Source organism: Mytilus galloprovincialis, chromosome 1 (assembly GCF_965363235.1).
Source record: "Mytilus galloprovincialis chromosome 1, xbMytGall1.hap1.1, whole genome shotgun sequence".
NCBI lineage: Eukaryota > Metazoa > Mollusca > Bivalvia > Mytilida > Mytilidae > Mytilus > Mytilus galloprovincialis.
The window spans coordinates 59,255,736-59,274,342 of NC_134838.1; the positions used below are offsets into that span (position 1 = coordinate 59,255,736).

The window sequence follows — 18,607 nt, forward strand, 5'->3', positions numbered from 1 at the left end:
AATTAGCGTTTAGCCAATAAAAAGTAGTTTAACGAAAACGTTTCGTTCAGACAACGACGATGAACGAAATTTAGCACGCAACGGCCACTGAGAACGTTATTTGAAAGCAATGACATCTGTTGCACACAATTTTAAAGATAAAGCCAGAACAGGAGATGTTTTAATTAGCGAAAATGTCAATTTTGATGGTCTTTTACTCTCAGATCCTATACTGAAAGGGCTAAAATCTGCTGGTTTTGAAAGACCTTCGCCTATTCAATTAAAAGCAATACCACTAGGAAGATGTGGACTTGGTAATGATTATAAATACAGCCTCATGCACGTTTGTGTGCTGTCCTGAAGGCCGAAGTGAAACTTTGGCCAGACCTGGGAATTTTGTAAGTTCAAGTAATTATGAGGTCTTGAAAGGCTTTTTTTTTACTTCGATGTGTAAGGCGTCAAAGTAAGTAAGTAAAATAGCCTTTCTAAGATGTCATATTTATTTGGACTAGCCTGGGAACACAGTTTATCTATAGTGCATTGTGTACAGAAAAAAAAGCACCTGCGCTCTATTTCAAAAAAGATATTTACAATGAAGAGTAATACGTTTAGGATAAATTGTAAAAAAGTCTTAGAAAGGTATATCAGCTCTTACTCAAAATGTGGACAATTTTAAGTTCAGGTTGTTTTTTGCACCTCCACGGCTCCAGACATTCTTAGCGTTTAGCCAATACCTTTTCAAACTGGACCAAATCACTGTTTTACCTAAAATGTTATGCCCCAAACTTATTTTTTAAAGTAATTTCACCCCCCATAATATTTTATGAATACAATATAAAGAAAGAAATTTGGAAAGTGTATGATATAAATTTGCAAGTTTGTAATACTGCACACTGTCAACACTGCACATTGAGAACTCTATGAAGATTTGTAGACCACGAAAAATCAAAGGATAATTAATGTATCCAAGACACTAGACTATTTTCATATTATCGACTTTTGACTCTGGTTTATAATATTTTTTGACAGGTTACCTACGACATCCTGGTACTCAGTCAATTAAGAGCAGTCATGATCATAATACGAAAAATTCAAACTTTTAATAGGTGTAATTTGAGGGAAAATTTTACTATTTTCTGATGATAAAATTGAGAATGGAAATGGGGAATGTGTCAAAGAGACAACAACCCGACCAAATAAAAAACAACAGCAGAGGTTCACCAACAGGTCTTCAATGTAGCGAGAAATTCCCGCACCCGGAGGCGTCCTTCAGCTGGCCCCTAAACAAATATATACTAGTCCAGTGATAATGAACGCCATACTAATTTCCAAATTGTACACAAGAAATTAAAATTAAAATAATACAAGACTAACAAAGGCCAGAGGCTCCTGACTTGGGACAGGCGCAAAAATGTGGCGGGGTTAAACATGTTTGTGAGATCTCAACCCTCCCCCTATACCTCTTACCAATGTAGAAAAGTAAACGCATAACAATACGCACATTAAAATTCAGTTCAAGAGAAGTCCGAGTCTGATGTCAGAAGATGTAACCAAAGAAAATAAACAAAATGACAATAATACATAAATAACAACAGACTACTAGCAGTTAACTGACATGCCAGCTCCAGACTTCAATTAAACTGACTGAAAGATTATGATTTCATCATATGAATGAGTTTGTTCTGTAAAGAAAATATGAAGCAGTATATTTTCCCCAAGAATTGTATAGATTAAAATCTTGTAGTTACTTTTTTAAGATGCTCTAACTTGACTTGTTACCGGGATGTCCTAGGTAACCTGTCGAAAAATATAAACTTGGGAGTCATACACATGTAAATCTGTAATATGAAAATACAACGTAGTCTATTAAAGCAGCGCTTTCATTGACCTACTGTACCCTGCACCATAATTTCCCTGATAATATAATTATTTAATTATTATATCTTGATAACATTTGTCAATAAAAAGATAACTTCTGAGAAATTAATCAAAATTACAACAAATAAAGCAGTTGTTGATCGACTCAAGTCTATACTGTACCGACCTTATCAGAACCTTTAATTGAGTAGATTATCATTGAACAGATGGAGACTTTTTTTTAATAGATTTTCTGTGTTCCCATGTTTGAGTTAAATCTTTAAACCTTGTCTTAATGGCAGGGTAAACTCTCATGTTAATTATGTTAATTATGAATTTAAGGGTTTAATACTCTAATTGGAAAACTTGGAAACTACAATGTATTTCTGCATGATTTACATGATTAAGGTGGGAGTATATATTAAACATGATAAAATTTGTTCACTACTTTGCCAAAACATAGTACATGTATATCTTAATATATGTTAAAAAACATAATAAAAATTATAGGTCAACCCACATTTTCTCAAGCTACATTACAGGTTGTGACAAAATGACACATTTTGTATGGATAATTAATACAGGAAAAAAAACTATTATGTGACAAGAAGCTAATTATAAATTAAATGATAGAATTGTAAATACATGTACAAGAAGATAGCTTTAAGAAAATGCTTTGAAAATATCAAAAGAAAAGATAGGCTCTCAGTGCCTTTTTTTCTGGCTAAAATACAAAATTGCAAATTCCATGGGATAATATATATTTATGTATCCTGAAAGATACACCCACCCTGGCATCATGTATCCTCAAGAATACATTCACCCTGCACATTGTGTATCCTCAAGGATACACTTGCCGCCAATGGGTTAAATGGTAAATTACATTAAAAAATCATAAATTTTCTTATTCATGTTATCATGGTTGTTGGTCAATATATACATCAATTACATACATGACATACATGTACATGACATAGTAAAAATCTTTTTTCTTCAACCAAAAAAATTAATGAACATGATGAATACACAACTTGCATATTTATAAAATAAAAATATTTTTGAATGGATTTCAGTGTACACTCAGCAAACATGGCAAATATATAGTTTTACCAGGACAAAGGTTATTTTTTCTATAAGGGAATTTGGGTTCGGCAACCATTGTGAATTAGATATCACTTGATTTTAACTCTTGTCTTTTTAAATTCAATTATAGCTTGGTTTTTAATCACATTGATTATGAACATGTTGAAATTAAATAATTAAATGTCATTTTATATTTTGATATCTTTAGATTTGATTGTACAAGCAAAGTCTGGTACAGGGAAAACTTGTGTATTCAGTGTAATAGCATTAGAAGGTCTTCAGCTTGACACATCTGCTCTTCAGGTCAGTATGTGTATATGTATTTTCATGATTTTTAGGTATTCGTAACAGTTACCCAGTAGCCACTGTCTTGATTAGTGGACAAAAACTATTTGTGAATTAATGTGGTCATTCATTAAATATTTTGCTTCATATGAATTTTTTATTCTCTATGATTGCACCTTTTAATTATAATATGAATAAATGGCAGTGTAGAGTATACATCAATGAGACAGAAAATCCCCAACACACGAAATGAGACATCTATAAAATAAGGTCTTCAACAATAGTCAATTGTGATTTTGTCTATAAAACATTATGACTATGAGCATGTCAAACATAAAATCCTAACAAATCTGGAAAATTTGTGAGTTATTTTTATGGGGACAATATCACATTAGCCATCAACACCAAATTGTCTCAAGAACAGAACAAAATATTGAGATACAATGACTATAATAGAACACCACCAAGGGCAAATGACTGAACATGCTGAAGGGTTTAAGCTATTGGTTAGAAGTTATGAATCAAATTACTACCTGTAGTGAGATTGTTGTAAGTGTGTAAGCTCATAAAATATTTATGTATAGTTTGTTTCTTAAAATCAAATTTTATTAATTTTTATAGGTTTTAATTCTTGCTCCAACGAGAGAAATTGCCATACAGATTTGGGATGTTGTTAAATCAATAGGTCAAGCATTACCACAGCTAAGATGCCACACATTTATAGGTGGCATGCCACTTCAAGAAGATAAACAGAAACTGAAGAAATGCCACATAGCTGTTGGTACTCCAGGTATAATTTAAAATATCGTAGGTACTCGCTTATAAGTCGGAAGTTTGGGAGTAAAATTCAGAATCCAGAGAGGGGTACCGTCTTATAAGCGAGATCCCGAGACCAGAGGAAAAATTCAAGCTCAAGAAAGGTGGTCAGATGTGAATTTCCTGACCAAAACTACGTTTGTGATATCTAAACCTACATAAATCTCTAAATAAATAGCTTTTGTTGAAAAATGTTGCTGTTATAGACAATGAGTAGCAACATGACTTTAATAAAACAAAAGAGGAAAAAAGTCAAGATGCTATGGATTGTTTTCTTAAAATCTTTATGTTCTTTCATATTGAACGAAAAAATATTCCTGTTTTTCTCAAGTTGATATGAATATAAACAGTTATTTGTCAAGAAAAACATTACTCAAATTGTTGTTAAATTTTTTTTACATACTATACATAATATAAGGCCAGGATTTTTACATTTGTTGGTTCACCGGTCCGCCGAACCTATTTTTCCGATTTTCAGAATAAAAATAAAATTGACATTTTATGCTCTTGTTATCTTGCTGACCCTGACAAATATATTATCCATGAAAAATGAATAAACAGTCTTTTTTTTATGAAATGAAATGCATTAAACACTAACAGAATTGATAACACTTTGTGTTTTGAAAAAATTAAACTTCAAAAATATTCCGTATTCTGTATGTTTACGTATCTAAAAATAGACAAATCAATCATAACTGACTTTGAAATGTCGTTTTTGCACATAATTTTGCGGAACGAAACCTGTGTTTAAAACCCTTTACACAATAAGTTTGTTTCCCATATTTGTCATCATTCTGTAAGATGTATTATCTCATAGAAAAATAGAAAATGAACTTGTCCAAACGTGGAAGACGTCAAGTTAACGTACTAAATATAAACAAATCATTTAGAACTTGCTTGTCTCTTAGATAATAAAAAAGAAATTGACCAATTTGATATAAAAAACAGGAATGCATGACAACTGATGAGCCTGATATCCTCTTTTTCCAGTGGACGAGTCTATGACGTTTTTGACACAAATGTTGAAACTTATTTTCGTACGACTAGTTTGCATTTTTTTCTATCAATTTTCGTGCTTGAAGATCATTATTCACCAAGTTTCCTGAAATTTATAAAGAGCTAATTGGATCTGTTTTTTTCTTGTTTGTGAAATAACGATTTAATTTCGTCTTTGTTGTGGAGACAACCCCCTGTTTTTGGAAACTATTGGACGATGTCATGCGATGTTTATGACAGCTGAGCAATAATATTTGATCGAAACTAAAATTTAAGAAATTATTACAAAATAGCATACCAAACATATTGCTAAAAAGGTGAAAGATATTTTTTTATACATATTCTTTCTTTTTTCCTGACCAACCGACCAAACTTTTTCATGGGAAAAGTCTTTAAACCAACAAATTAAAAAAACCCTGGCCTAAAGTGTCAAGATAACTGACAAGTGTACAATAAGTGCAAAAACAGAAATGAATATATATGATGGACACATGATGGTTCAGGTAAAAAAAATTATGGTTGGTGTCAAGTGTTTCACATTGACACAACCTACTTAAGGGTGACTTACATGTACATTTTACAATGACTTGCAACCAAAATGTCTATAAAATAAATACATGTATTTTCAAGTCAAACACTCAATGAAAAGCATTCACTATGAAATAGTTCCACAAAAAATATATTTTAACAGAATCACCCTGTTTTTACAGTAGAATATCCAGCATCTAACAAAGGGTGTGTTTGGATATACGCCTGAGGCGGCCTATGGTTACCCATAGGTACCTATGGTTTGATATTTTATACACATAGGTACCTATGGTTTGATATTTTATACACATAGGTACCTATGGTTTGATATTTTATACACAAAGAAACAATTACATTCACAACTCAATTCTGTGAATCAAAAATTGAAATTCCATGCACAGTAATATTTCATGTTTTTTTTACAGGGAGAATGAAACAGCTGATAGAACAAGGTGTAATGAACATAGAGAATATTAGAATGTTTATATTAGATGAGGCAGACAAACTTCTAGAAGACAGTTTCCAGGAACAAATTAAGTAAGTTGCTTGGGTCAAGGCAAGTGACAGACAGCCTTTAAGTTAAAAACTTTTGTAGGAGATCTTTAAAGGACAGTTTAAGTATCAAAGTCAATCAAAATCCTGATTCAGAGTAGGGTGGTGTCATAATAAACAGCCTAGAACTTATAACTCTATAGGATTATTACAGAAAAATAACATACATTTGTTATTGTGGACTTAACAATCAAAGAACTGTGATAACATATGTATGTTACATGTTTCATAGGGACACTTTACATTATTAGTTCAGTTTAGTTGAAATGTATACAAGTTCTATTGATATTACTATTGCCTTTATGTATACTTAACTAGAGAAAGATATATCAGTTCATAGTTTGCCGATTATGCATACTACACCTATGTTATTAAAAATATGCCTGTAATAACTAAAGGGTGTTCAGCTTCTCTACATCACTCCAAAGCATTCTTTATTACAATGTTTTTTTGATTTATTGTAAGAAATAATTACCTGAACATGTAATGAGGCTCTGCGCAAGCTTCCCAGTAATTCCCAAGTGTCTCATATAATAAGTTACATTCCTTCAATAACTAAGCCTTTTTTTACAGCTATGTTTATCCCTTAAAATCATTCCTCAGTAAAGGACCTAAATATCTTCCCCCGTCAAATATTAATTGGAATGAGTGTCATAATATCATTCATGACTCACTCAGTACCTACTGTTTGAAATGGGTAAAACGGAAAAAGCTGACAAAAAATCATTGGACTCTTTTTTTAATTCAGTAATGAAGATAGTTGATATTCGAATACAACATTTTAAAGAACATTTTACTCTTAACAACAACCATAAAAAACGGTAATTTAAACCTTATTATGCGTATCACAGGGGTTTCATTATCTTTCATGTTGACCGGTACTTTCCACATTTCTAGGTGGTACTTTTCAATTTATTCCATGAATATCTTATATACAAATTCCTACATTTAGGCGGTACTTGTCAATAGCATAGAAGGGTAAAAGTACCGGGTACCGCCTCCTAATGAATGGCCTGGTATCAAACATAAACTTAAAGAACTAGCCACGAAATATGTTTTTGTCCCGGCTGATAAAGCTGCTAATAATATCATTATTGTTTGACGTAAATTTTATATTGAGGTTCTGCAAAAGGAAATCACGAATTCACCAACATTCCAACTGACTTCATTTTCAGAAAAACATCTTGTATAAAGCTGGGCCCTGCGGAGCATCTGGTTTTATTGGGCTATAAGAAAAAGACTAAAGCTAACATTAATTGTTTCAAATGGTATTCAAATAATTGATCAGTGGCCATGATATAAAAAAACCTGAAAAATCATGCAGTTGAATAAGACTTGACTCATCAGATGGATTCAAAGAACAAAAAAACAAGACTAGACACAAAGAACAAAACAAACTAACAAAGGACTCAAAGAACTGATCTAAGAATACTCATAGTTCCTGAAAGCTAGCTCACAGACAATTACAACTAATGTATGAATCATGTGATGTAGTTAATTATAGAAAAAAATTCGATACCATGTTTGTCCATGAATAACCTCCAGTTTTTTTTCAGTTGGATTTATTCAACATTACCAGACAACAAACAGATGTTAGCATTGTCAGCAACCTATCCAGAATACTTAGCAGAACATCTGACAGCTTACATGAGAAATCCCACCTTCTTACGACTCAATGTAACAGATCCAGCTTTGTTGGGTAGATACTTACTGCTTGTAATACTTTGCACTGAAGGGAGAATGTCCTAGGTTTTTCTGAAAATAATTAAAGGATACACTACAACTTATACTCATGATAGCTTTGTAGAATATTTATAGCAAGTTAGAAAATTGTCCCAAAAAAAAAAATCATTCTTGATTCAGACATCATAAAAATATCAACATTCAATTGTAGATTTTACAGTAAGTTGAAATATGCCAATCTCATTGACTCAAAGTTGTTGATGTTTAAACAATAAGTTGTTTTTATTGAGAATCATTATGAATGCCACATCTTCTTGTTTTCAAATTGAAATAGGGTTAATGTTACAGGTTTGTAGATCCTTAAGTTCTGTTCAAATTTTGATTTTAGCAGTGATTAGATTTTTAGGTTATAAAGATTGCATGAAATGCAATCAAAACCTTATGGGACTGACTTGATATCTAAATCTTCCAAGAATTATCACTAAATTTGTTGCGACACAAAATATAGTACATTGATCATACATCCTATCGGATATCCATGAACATTTCCAGTAATTTATCGATATAATATATGCTCAGATATTCAAGGCACAAAATGATGATACACTTGTCAAGAAATTTACATAACTTTTGCAAGGTGCAGGAATCTAAAATCTGTTCTAAAAATATAAATGAAGTCATTGTTAAAGCTATCTTTAAAAATTGGAGTTATCTTCCTTTGTCTAGAATTGCTGTTTAATCAACTAAAACCAATGCAATATTTAATTTCACTCCCAACTGATAAGTTGAAGCAATCTTTACCCAGTGCTTACAAGCACTGATTGAATAGCTTTTAGTGAATTTAAATCAGTATGACCAGTTAACATTCCTAGTATTTATATAAAATGTTACCATACTAGTGTTTCAACTGAAACACAAACAACTAATGAAGTATGTTAATGGATGGAGTAATTATAATTTCTTTTCATAACAATATAATTTAAGGTGGTATACAACACCTTCACTAAAATTAATTTGTCTTGTTTAATTTTCATAAAATGTGTACAAAATATTTACTTTGACTCCTTGACAAAAATATAAAAATTTCAGAAAACTTTAACCACACACAACATTGGAATATTTTCCATGGACATATAGTAGTTTTACTAGCACCAATTTTGATCAGTGAAAAGCTTAATATTTCTTAACAATAAAACTTGATTAAAACATTCAGCTGATTTTTACAGTTATCTCCCTGTGGTGTTATGAACCACCTTAAGAAAGTTTATAGAATTCTATTTCAAATGTTAATGTCTTTCCTGATGACAGGGTCTTCTTTATTAAAAAAAAAATAGCAACAAAGGTCTAAACAAGAAAAAATACAACACAGATCAAATCCCTGCTATAAACTAATTGAAGTCCTATTTATATTACATATTATTCATTTTCAAAACATATCTATCTAGAAACTATAATATCGTATCATCTGTTTGATATTTGAAAAACAATACTGAAAAGTTCAAGATCACTATTATGGTGATTACTTATGGTTGAAATTGAATCAGTGTCATGTAAAACCTTTAGAATAAACAGGGAAATCAATCAGTGTTAGGCATACACAATTCCTAATGTTCAGAATTAAAAATAAAATACTTATTAAAGAGAATGATCACCACCAAAAATGAAATCATTATATGCCTCAGTTTTGCATTGAAGTTTATGTCTTAGAAACAAAACAAGGCTGTAAAACTTTCCCATTATCATATTACATAACAACATGATTTTAAAATTAATTATTTTATTTTAGGAATAAGACAGTATTACAAATCAGTGAAGTTCCATCCACTACCTAACAAGTTGTTTGAGAGTAAAGTAGAAATTGTCACAGCTCTACTTTCATCAATAGACTTCCAACAGTGCCTGGTATTCTCTAACTTACAGACCATGTATGTTATATGTTGCTTTTCTTGCTATTTAGCTTTCCACTTTTTAATGTTGACTTTCAACAATGCCTTGCATTCTGACTTACAAACTATATATGTTATAGGTTCTTGTTTCAAAGGACTGTTGCAGTAAAACATACACCATGTACACAGGACCAGCTTTAAATTTCAACTTTGGGTGGGTGTCAAATATTATCCATGTCACCAGTATATATATGCAACTGTTTTGTGGTTGTCCTTTTGACATCTTATTTTTTTATTACTTAAGGAAAATGATATAGATGGCAGATTTTTAAAGTTGATGAATTTAGTTGCAATTATTTAGACTCTTTGCTCTGGTTGTTGCTTGTTTGACACGTTCCTCATTTCTATTCTCAATTTAACAATAGAATTTTTGGACGTACCATTTTTGAAATTACCTTGGAGTATTTTTGTTTATATTTTTTTTTTCATATTTGCACTTTCTCTAGACAATTACAAAATCTTTGTATTTCCAGGGCACAGAACATGGCAGATGCATTGAATTCTAAAGGATGGCCTACTGCCTGTATTGCTGGTTGTCTAGATCAAAAGGACAGAAATTTGGCAATGGCTAAACTGAAAACCTTTAAATGTAGAGTTCTGATATCTACTGACTTGGTAAATACAAATGTTAATGTGTTCTTAAAAATAGGGTGCATTTTCACGATGTCCAAAAAAAAAATTAGATTCTTCAAATAGACTTTTTCATTACTTTAAACTGATTTTTTGTTTGTTCTTGATGAATGAAAGTGTGGTCTCATTTTTAAGAGAAAGCACTTTTCAGCTTTGATTTTCTAAAGAACTTTAGATATGAATTCAGTTTTTGAGTGTTTAATGGTGATAACGGTTTTGAAATGAAATATGCTTAGCATGAGATAGCATGTTATGGAGTCCACTCGCTTCCAAAACATTTTTATTCCCCACCTACGATAGTAGAGGGGCATTATGTTTTCTGGTCTGTGTGTCCGTTCGTCCGTCCGTCCGTCTGTCTGTCTGTTCATCCGCCTGTCCCGCTTCAGGTTAAAGTTTTTGGTCAAGGTAGTTTTTGATGAAGTTGAAGTCCAATTGACTTCAAACTTGGTACACATGTTCCCTATGATATGATCTTTTTAATTTTAATGCCAAATTAGAGATTTTACCCGAATTTCACGGTCCACTGAACATAGAAAATGATAGTGCGAGTGGGGCATTCGTGTACTGAGGACACATTCTTGTTTATACCTATTTATTATGCCCCATTTGTGGGCATTATGTTTTCAGCTCTGTGAGTCCGTTCGTCCCGCTTCAGGTTAAAGTTTTTGGTCTAGGTAGTTTTTGATGAAGTTGAAGTCCAATCAACTTGAAACTTAGTACACATGTTCCTTATGATAGGATCTTTCTAATTTTAATGCCAAATCAGAGATTTTCCCCCATTTTCAGGGTCCATTGAACATAAAAAATGATTGTGCGGAAGGGGCATCCGTGTACTATGAACACATTCTTGTTTTTATTGTACCACTTTCCCTCTAGATCTTTTATAGTTTTAACAAATGAACTCCCTTTCTTATGTTTCACAGTAAGAAAATGTTGAATTGAATTTTTAATTTTTGATAGACTTGATAAGTTCCATCAGTTCATTTAAAAAGAAAAAAAATAGGAAAGCTTTTATAACTTTAAAAAAATGCTAGTATTGAGCCTTTATTTGAAATTGAAATTGGAAATGGGGAATGTCAAAGAGACAACAACCATACCAAAGAGTAGAAAACAGTCGAAACATGGCATCATTAATAATTGATACATTCTTTTGTTTCAGACATCCAGAGGTATAGATGCTGACAAGGTTAACTTAGTGATTAATCTTGACATACCAAAGGATCATGAGACCTACCTACACAGAATTGGTAGAGCAGGAAGATTTGGTAAGGGGTTGTCTAAAAATAATAGTATGGAATGGAGAGGGGTATAAAAACACTACTAATTAAATAAAATGCCTGTAAGTGCTTGCTTTTTTAAGACCACAGTTGGAAATGATAACATAAAATCAATTTTATATAATCCTATTTGATCTCTGAAATCTTTATTTTTGGAGCTGATTGTAAAAAAACAATAAGAAACCTATATTTTTATAGCAAATTACCAACTTGTGTATTTTAGATACTTAAGCTACTCAGTTGAATTCTTGGGTTTTAAGTTCAAAAAAATGAAATCAAATCAAATATCCTTCCTATTTTTTGCTTATAAGGGAGAGTTATTGTAAACATACATTTTCCTCCAGTTGATGACATGATACATCATGTACATGCTTTTCACTCTTTGCTATTTCATAAATGTTTTTATTAGAAATTACAACTAAAATTATATTTAAGATATGATGTCATGTGATTATGTTGAAAAGGAGATATTATTATATTGGGTAGGCAATATTGAGAAAATGAGTATGGTTAATCTTCCCAAAGATATGGCCTCCACACAAAAAATAATAGATCCCATAAATTATTTCAATTCTGTTAGTAAATTGAGTGAATCATCACCAGAATGTCTGCTCAATTGGATAACCAAATATCAAATTCCTTGTCTTTTTATGCACAAAATGTATTATGACAGCACAATTTTCAATTCATTATTGTTAATTTTGTACTTTAACATTGTACAAACATATAAACTCCCTCTAGGAACTAGTGGCTGTTTGAATCCTTTCAGTAGAGTTCATGAAGTGGATACCTTTGTATGCCGGGTTGTCAAAAAATGCAATTGAATGCAATTCTTAAATGATTATTCAAATTGACAACAACATTTCAAATGTTTTGCAAAAAAGTAAATAAAATTGCTGACCATTTAAAGTGTAATTGTCAATTTTGACTATTATTGTACAAACAGGTTTAATATTAAATTTGTGATATTCATTTTACACATTGTAACAAAATAAGTCATTGACTTTGATTATTGCACATATTCATTTATCTAGGTGTCTTTGGAGAGTAGAACTGCTGAGTCTTGCCAAAATTTTATGCCCCACCTACGATAGTAGAGGGCCATTATGTTTTCTGGTCTGTGTGTCCGTCTGTCCATCCGTTTGTTCGTCTGTGCGTCTGTTCGCTTCAGGTTAAAGTTTTTGGTCAAGGTAGTTTTTGAAGAAGTTTAAGTCCAATCAACTTGAAACTTAGTACACATGTTCCCCATGATATGATTTTTCTAATTTTAATGCCAAATTATAGTTTTGACCCCAATTTCATGGTCCACTGAACACATAGAAAATGATAGTGCAAAGTTCAGGTTAAAGTTTTTGGTCAAGGTAGTTTTTGATGAAGTTAAATTTACATCAACTTTAAACTTAGTACACATGTTACCTATGATATGATCTTTCTAATTTTAATTCCAAATTAAAGTTTTACCCCAATTTCACGGTCCACTGAACATAGAAAATGATAGTGCGAGTGGGGAATCCGTGTACTATGGACACATTCTTGTTTTGAATAGTATTATTTATGTATTTTAGGAACATTTGGTGGTTGTGTGAGTATTGTTAGTGAAGGACAAGAAATGGTTAATCTTCAGTCTGTAGAGAAAAAATGTAATACCAATATCTCACTTCTTCCAGGTATGCATATAAAGCAATAAGTTTTACTTGGTATTTGTAAACAGTTGTGGATGAAATATTTATTGAAGTAGAATTTTTAGTGAACTTTAACCAGGCTTCATAAAGTCAATACTGTTATAAGTATTCAAAAATGTTTATAAACAAACTGATTATGCCTTTGCATAAAAAGAAAAGACCATAAGACAAACAGTTGACAAAATACAACATAGAAAACTAAAAACTGACCAAAACTAACCCTATAATTACATTTATATAGAATTGCATTTTATTCCTCTAATGAATTATTTGATTTAAAAAAATAGTATTTTGTTTGAGCATATGTCGGCTTCCATCAAACATACAGTTAATCCATGCAAATATAATTTTTCACTGTTCTATTTTAGATCCTATTCCAGTAGACTTAGTGAAGGCACAAGGAACAATAAATCTGGATGATATGGTGTCAACAGAGAAAATATTAACAGTAAAAGACAACTGTTATGTGACATTTCCTGTAAAACACAAAGAAGAATATAAACAGTCAGAACAAACAAATTCTGTAGATAGGACTGATGTTCAGTCGGAGCAGGCTTCTGAGGACAAACATAAAAATTCAAAGAATGATAAGCTGGAAGAAAACGATCAAGAATCAATTAAAATAAATGCTTGTAATAGCTCTGCAAGTTTCACCAAATTGAAGGAAGATAAGTCTGATAAAATCATTTTAAGTTTAAGAAAGGAGAAAGATATTTTGTTAAATGGAGTTTTAGATCAAAGTGATAAGGCACACATTGGTGACATATGTTCTGCAGAGAACAGTTCTAAATCTGTAATCAGTTCTAAAGCTGATAAGAAAATACTTACTAAAGAAGGGTCAAGAGAAGAGAAGAATATTAAAGAGGAAGCTAAGCAGACAAAGAACAATAAAAAGAAGCATACTAGTGCTAGCTTTTGGACACAACTTATTGAAGAGAGAAATGATGATGAGGATTTTGTCAGAGAATTTCATGCTAGTCAGGTGGAAGACGACATATTTGATATTTCTACGCCTGATATTGATGAAATAGAACTAATAGAAAAGAAGTTAGAGAAAGTGAAAGTAAATGATGAAAAGGCTGAACCTATGAAACGAAAAACAGCAAAAAGAAGAAATGAAAATGAAGAAAAGAAAGGTGCTGTAACCCAATCTTCTGAGGTTGTAAAATCTACAAATGAAAATGTGGCAGACGTTCAGAGCTTTACCGACCTGGAAATAAAAATTCCATCTCTAAAAGAGGTTATTGGATTAAAGAAATTGCAAAATCCACACACATATCAAACTGCTGTGGATAGTTGCAAAGCACACAAAAGTACTGCAAATAGTCTGTCAGAAAAAGTTGCAAAAATCAGTATATCAGAAGATACTAATCAGTGTAGAATCAATAATATTTGCAGAGCATTGAATTACGATGAGAGTTTATTGCAAAAAGTAAATAAAATACTGACTATGTCACATTTAAAATTTGATAAGAAATCAGTGCAGACTTGTGAAAAAATTAAAAGTGACAAAACAACTGCTGCAGCTGCAAACCATGAAGAGGAAAAATCAAATAAAAAAGGAGAAGGCAGACAGACAATTCAAGCAAAAAGAAATAATAAAAAACAGTCAAACAATTTGCCTAATACTAAAATTTCTTTTCAATCAAAAGATCGTGCTGATATTCCACCAGTGCAAAGTTCAGAAATCCATTCTGTTGGCAATTGTGTCGAACAAAAGGCAAGTGAATTGAAAGATTTCAAACTAAAGGGAAATAATCAAAGACCGAAAGACATCAAAGTAGGTATCCATATTGATATTAAAGAAAAAGATGAGAAGGAAGCTGATACTTCTAATAAAAGAACAAAACAGAAAGAAACTTTAGAAAGAGTTAGCAAGGACTATAATTCAGGCAATTTGAAAAAGTCAACCAAAGTAGATAAAAGTAACAAAGAGATTGGGGAAAAACCCTACAACTGTTATAGATCTGAACCATGGCAGGAAGTTAAACGTGATTTGTCTGAATCTGAATGTCCTGAATCTAGTGAATCTAGTGACGATTCAGAGGAGGAGGAGTCTCAGAACCATAAACATCCACATGACTTTGGTCAGACAGGAAGTCGAAAAGCGAAACAGTCACATTATAAAAAATCTAGTTATGATTTTGAAGACAATTGTGCATCATCTACAGAAGATGACAGTTCTGGAAATGAAACTGATTTGAATCAAAATCCATGGGCCTCATTTATGAAAAGTTACTCCACAAATTTTCCATCACACTTTCCCAAAACAAGTGGATACCATCAAAATCCTTATGCTAGCATGTATAATTACCCATTTATGAACATGCAACAGATGCCTTATATGAATATGCAACAGTATCCGTTCGTTAATATGCAACAGAATCCTTTCATGAATATGCAACAGAATCCGTTCATGAATTTACATCAGAATCCATATATGAGTGCATACAACCCATACTTATATCACAATCCGTATTTTCAGATGACTCAGTCCCAAACTCATCATAACTATCAAAAAATGTTACAAAACCTGCAATTGCAGCAGAAATATGTCAAAATGATGCTTAAAAGACACAAGAAAATCATGTCAAAGGACTAACTTTTTTGCAAAACGTTTGAAAGATCGCTTAAAAGGCACAAGAAAATTTTGTCAAGGGCCGAACTTGTTTGTTAAAAGTTTGAAAGATCTAAAGTCATAGCTGCAATATAAGTATTGATCTAGTCTTGTAATAAAATGCCTTAATGGTAACTTACATTCATATGCATTGTATTTCTACAAACTTTTTATCAGGTCACCCAGTCATAACTACTACTGCACTCAATTTTTTCATTTTAGTCACTATGTCTTGATTGGGACTACTTCATCGAAATGAAAGTTGTTGGTTAGGTGGGAAAGTTTTATGACTGTGGGTCATTTATGGTTGTGTATAAAAATTAAAAGATGTGGTATAATTGTCAATGAAATAACTCTACCAGTAACCTAATAACCTACAATATAACAACTATCAGTTATTGTACAATCTTAAACAATGAGAAAAACTCATATGGCATAGTAAGCTATAAAAGGTCGCAAAATGAAATACATGTATGTAAAACAATTCATACATTACCAATTGAGAGACTAGCATACTGATTTATGTAACAAACAATAAACAAAATTAAAATGTGATACACAACCACCATACCACTGAATAACAGGCTCCTGACTGGGGACAGACATTTACACTGATATACAGGAGGTGATGGGGTTAAACATGTTTACCAGATTATTATACCATGCGTTGGGTAAAATGTTTTTGACCCATTCCTTCTGTGTGTCTGTCTGTCCGTCCATCTGTCAGTCTTTCAGTCCTGTTCTTGTCATCGCAACTCCTCTGAAACCACACAACAGAATTTCATGTTACTTTGTAGATAATAAGGACATACTATGTAGATGTGCATATCAACAGAAAATATTTTTCCAGTGACAATGTGTAGGGGTATGTGAGCGCACTCATGTAGGTTCTTTTATTACTTTCTGTTCTGAAGGCTATTCAAAATCTTCTGGTTTTATTGTGGAGTCTGGGACTTTGTTGCAGAAAGCTTGACATAGGGATAGTGAGTTGGGGTGGTGGCGGCAGCTTTAACTAAATTCTTAAAAGCTTTATATTTTAGAAGGTGGAAGACCTTGATGCTTTATACTTTGTCTATAGATGTCTTATGTTACAATGTTTCCGTCTGACACATGTCCATTGTCCTTGACCTCATTTTCATGGTTGAGTGACTTTGTAATGTTAATATCTCTCTTATTAGAGTTATAGGATAAATATATTTGGTATGTAAGTACCTAGCAACTTCCTTATGCTGGTCAGACAGATTTCACTTGACCTCAACCTCATTTTGAGGATCAGTCAACAAGGTTAAGTGTTGACGGTAATGTCCATATTTCAGACACTATAAGCAATAGGTGTAAAATTGAGAAAGGAAATGGGAAATGTGTCAAAGCGACATCAACCAGACCATAGAGCAGACAACAGCCGAAGGCCACCAATGGGTCTTCAATGTTGAGAGAAACTCCCGCACCTGTAGGCTTCCTTCAGCTGGCCCCTTTAAAAATATGTATACTGGTACAGTGATAATGGACGTCATACTAAACTCCGAATTATGAACAAGAAACTAAAATTAAAAATCATACAAGACTAACAAAGACCAGAGGCTCCTGACTTGGCTATACCTCTAACTAATGTAGAAAAGTAAACGCATAACAATACGCACATCAGTTGGTATGGAAGGATTGTAAGGTGTACATGTCCAACTGACAGGTGTCATCTTAGCTTTACCCTATTTTCAAGGTTCAGTGATTATAGTTAAGTTTTTATGTTTTGGTCTATTTTGTCTTATAGTAATACTGTATATAATAGGTCTACTTTATTTGGTGTATGGAATGATTGTAAGGTGTACATGTTCAACTGGCAGGTGTCATCTGACCTTTACCCTATTTAGTACATGGTTCAGTTGTCAAAATTCAGTTTTTGAGTTTTTGGTCTTTTTTCTAATACTATATGCAATAGGTCAACTATTGATCAGTGAGGTCAAGGTCAAATAAAACAAAATCTGTGAGACTGACATGTACATTATAAAATATTTCCATACAAGTATATTTGTTTTATTTGACCGTGACCTCATTTTCATGATTCATTGCTCAGTGGGTTTTTTTGTCTAGCAGAAAGCTCGACCTAGGGGTAGTGATCTTGCGGAGGCGTCCAATTTAGAAGATGGAAGATCTGCATGCTTCAAACTTTGTATATAAATGCCTCGTGTTACGAAGTTCACGTCAGTCACATGTCCAATGTCCTTGACCTCATTTACATGGTTCAGCGACTACTTGAAAAAAGTAAAGATTTTTTGTAAAGTTAAATTCTCTCTTATTATACATGTAAGTGATAGGATAACTATATTTGGTATGTGCGTGCTTTGCAAGGTCCTTATGTATGGAAAGCCAACGGGGTCAAAATTCTTAATTCGTAACTTGTCAATTCGTAACTTGTAACTGTGCAATTTCTAAATTGTTAATTCGTAAATTGTTAATTTGTAACTTGTTATTGTGAAATTCATAATGCTTAATTCGTAAATTGTCAATTTGTAACTTGCACCTTTGTAGTTTCAACATTCTTAATCGGTAAATTGTCAGTTTGTTACTTGTAACTGCATGTGCATTTTCATCATAATGCTTCATTCGTAAATTGTCGATTTGTAACATGTATCTTTGTATCAAAATTCAACATTCTTCATTTGTTAATTGTCAATTTGT

At 32.1% G+C, this 18,607-nt stretch overlaps 1 protein-coding gene across 1 annotated transcript; it reads left to right on the plus strand.

Moving 5' to 3' along the window:
• The first annotated feature begins 35 nt into the window (after positions 1–35).
• Positions 36–16,076, plus strand: LOC143079970 (uncharacterized). The gene is made up of 10 exons (XM_076255598.1): positions 36–293; positions 3,128–3,222; positions 3,826–3,994; positions 5,970–6,081; positions 7,653–7,795; positions 9,566–9,704; positions 10,199–10,340; positions 11,515–11,620; positions 13,198–13,299; positions 13,683–16,076. Exons 1-10 carry the CDS (start codon positions 110–112, stop codon positions 15,914–15,916), a joined length of 3,426 nt encoding a protein of 1,141 aa, XP_076111713.1. The 5' UTR covers positions 36–109; the 3' UTR covers positions 15,917–16,076.
• The last annotated feature ends 2,531 nt before the right edge of the window (positions 16,077–18,607 follow it).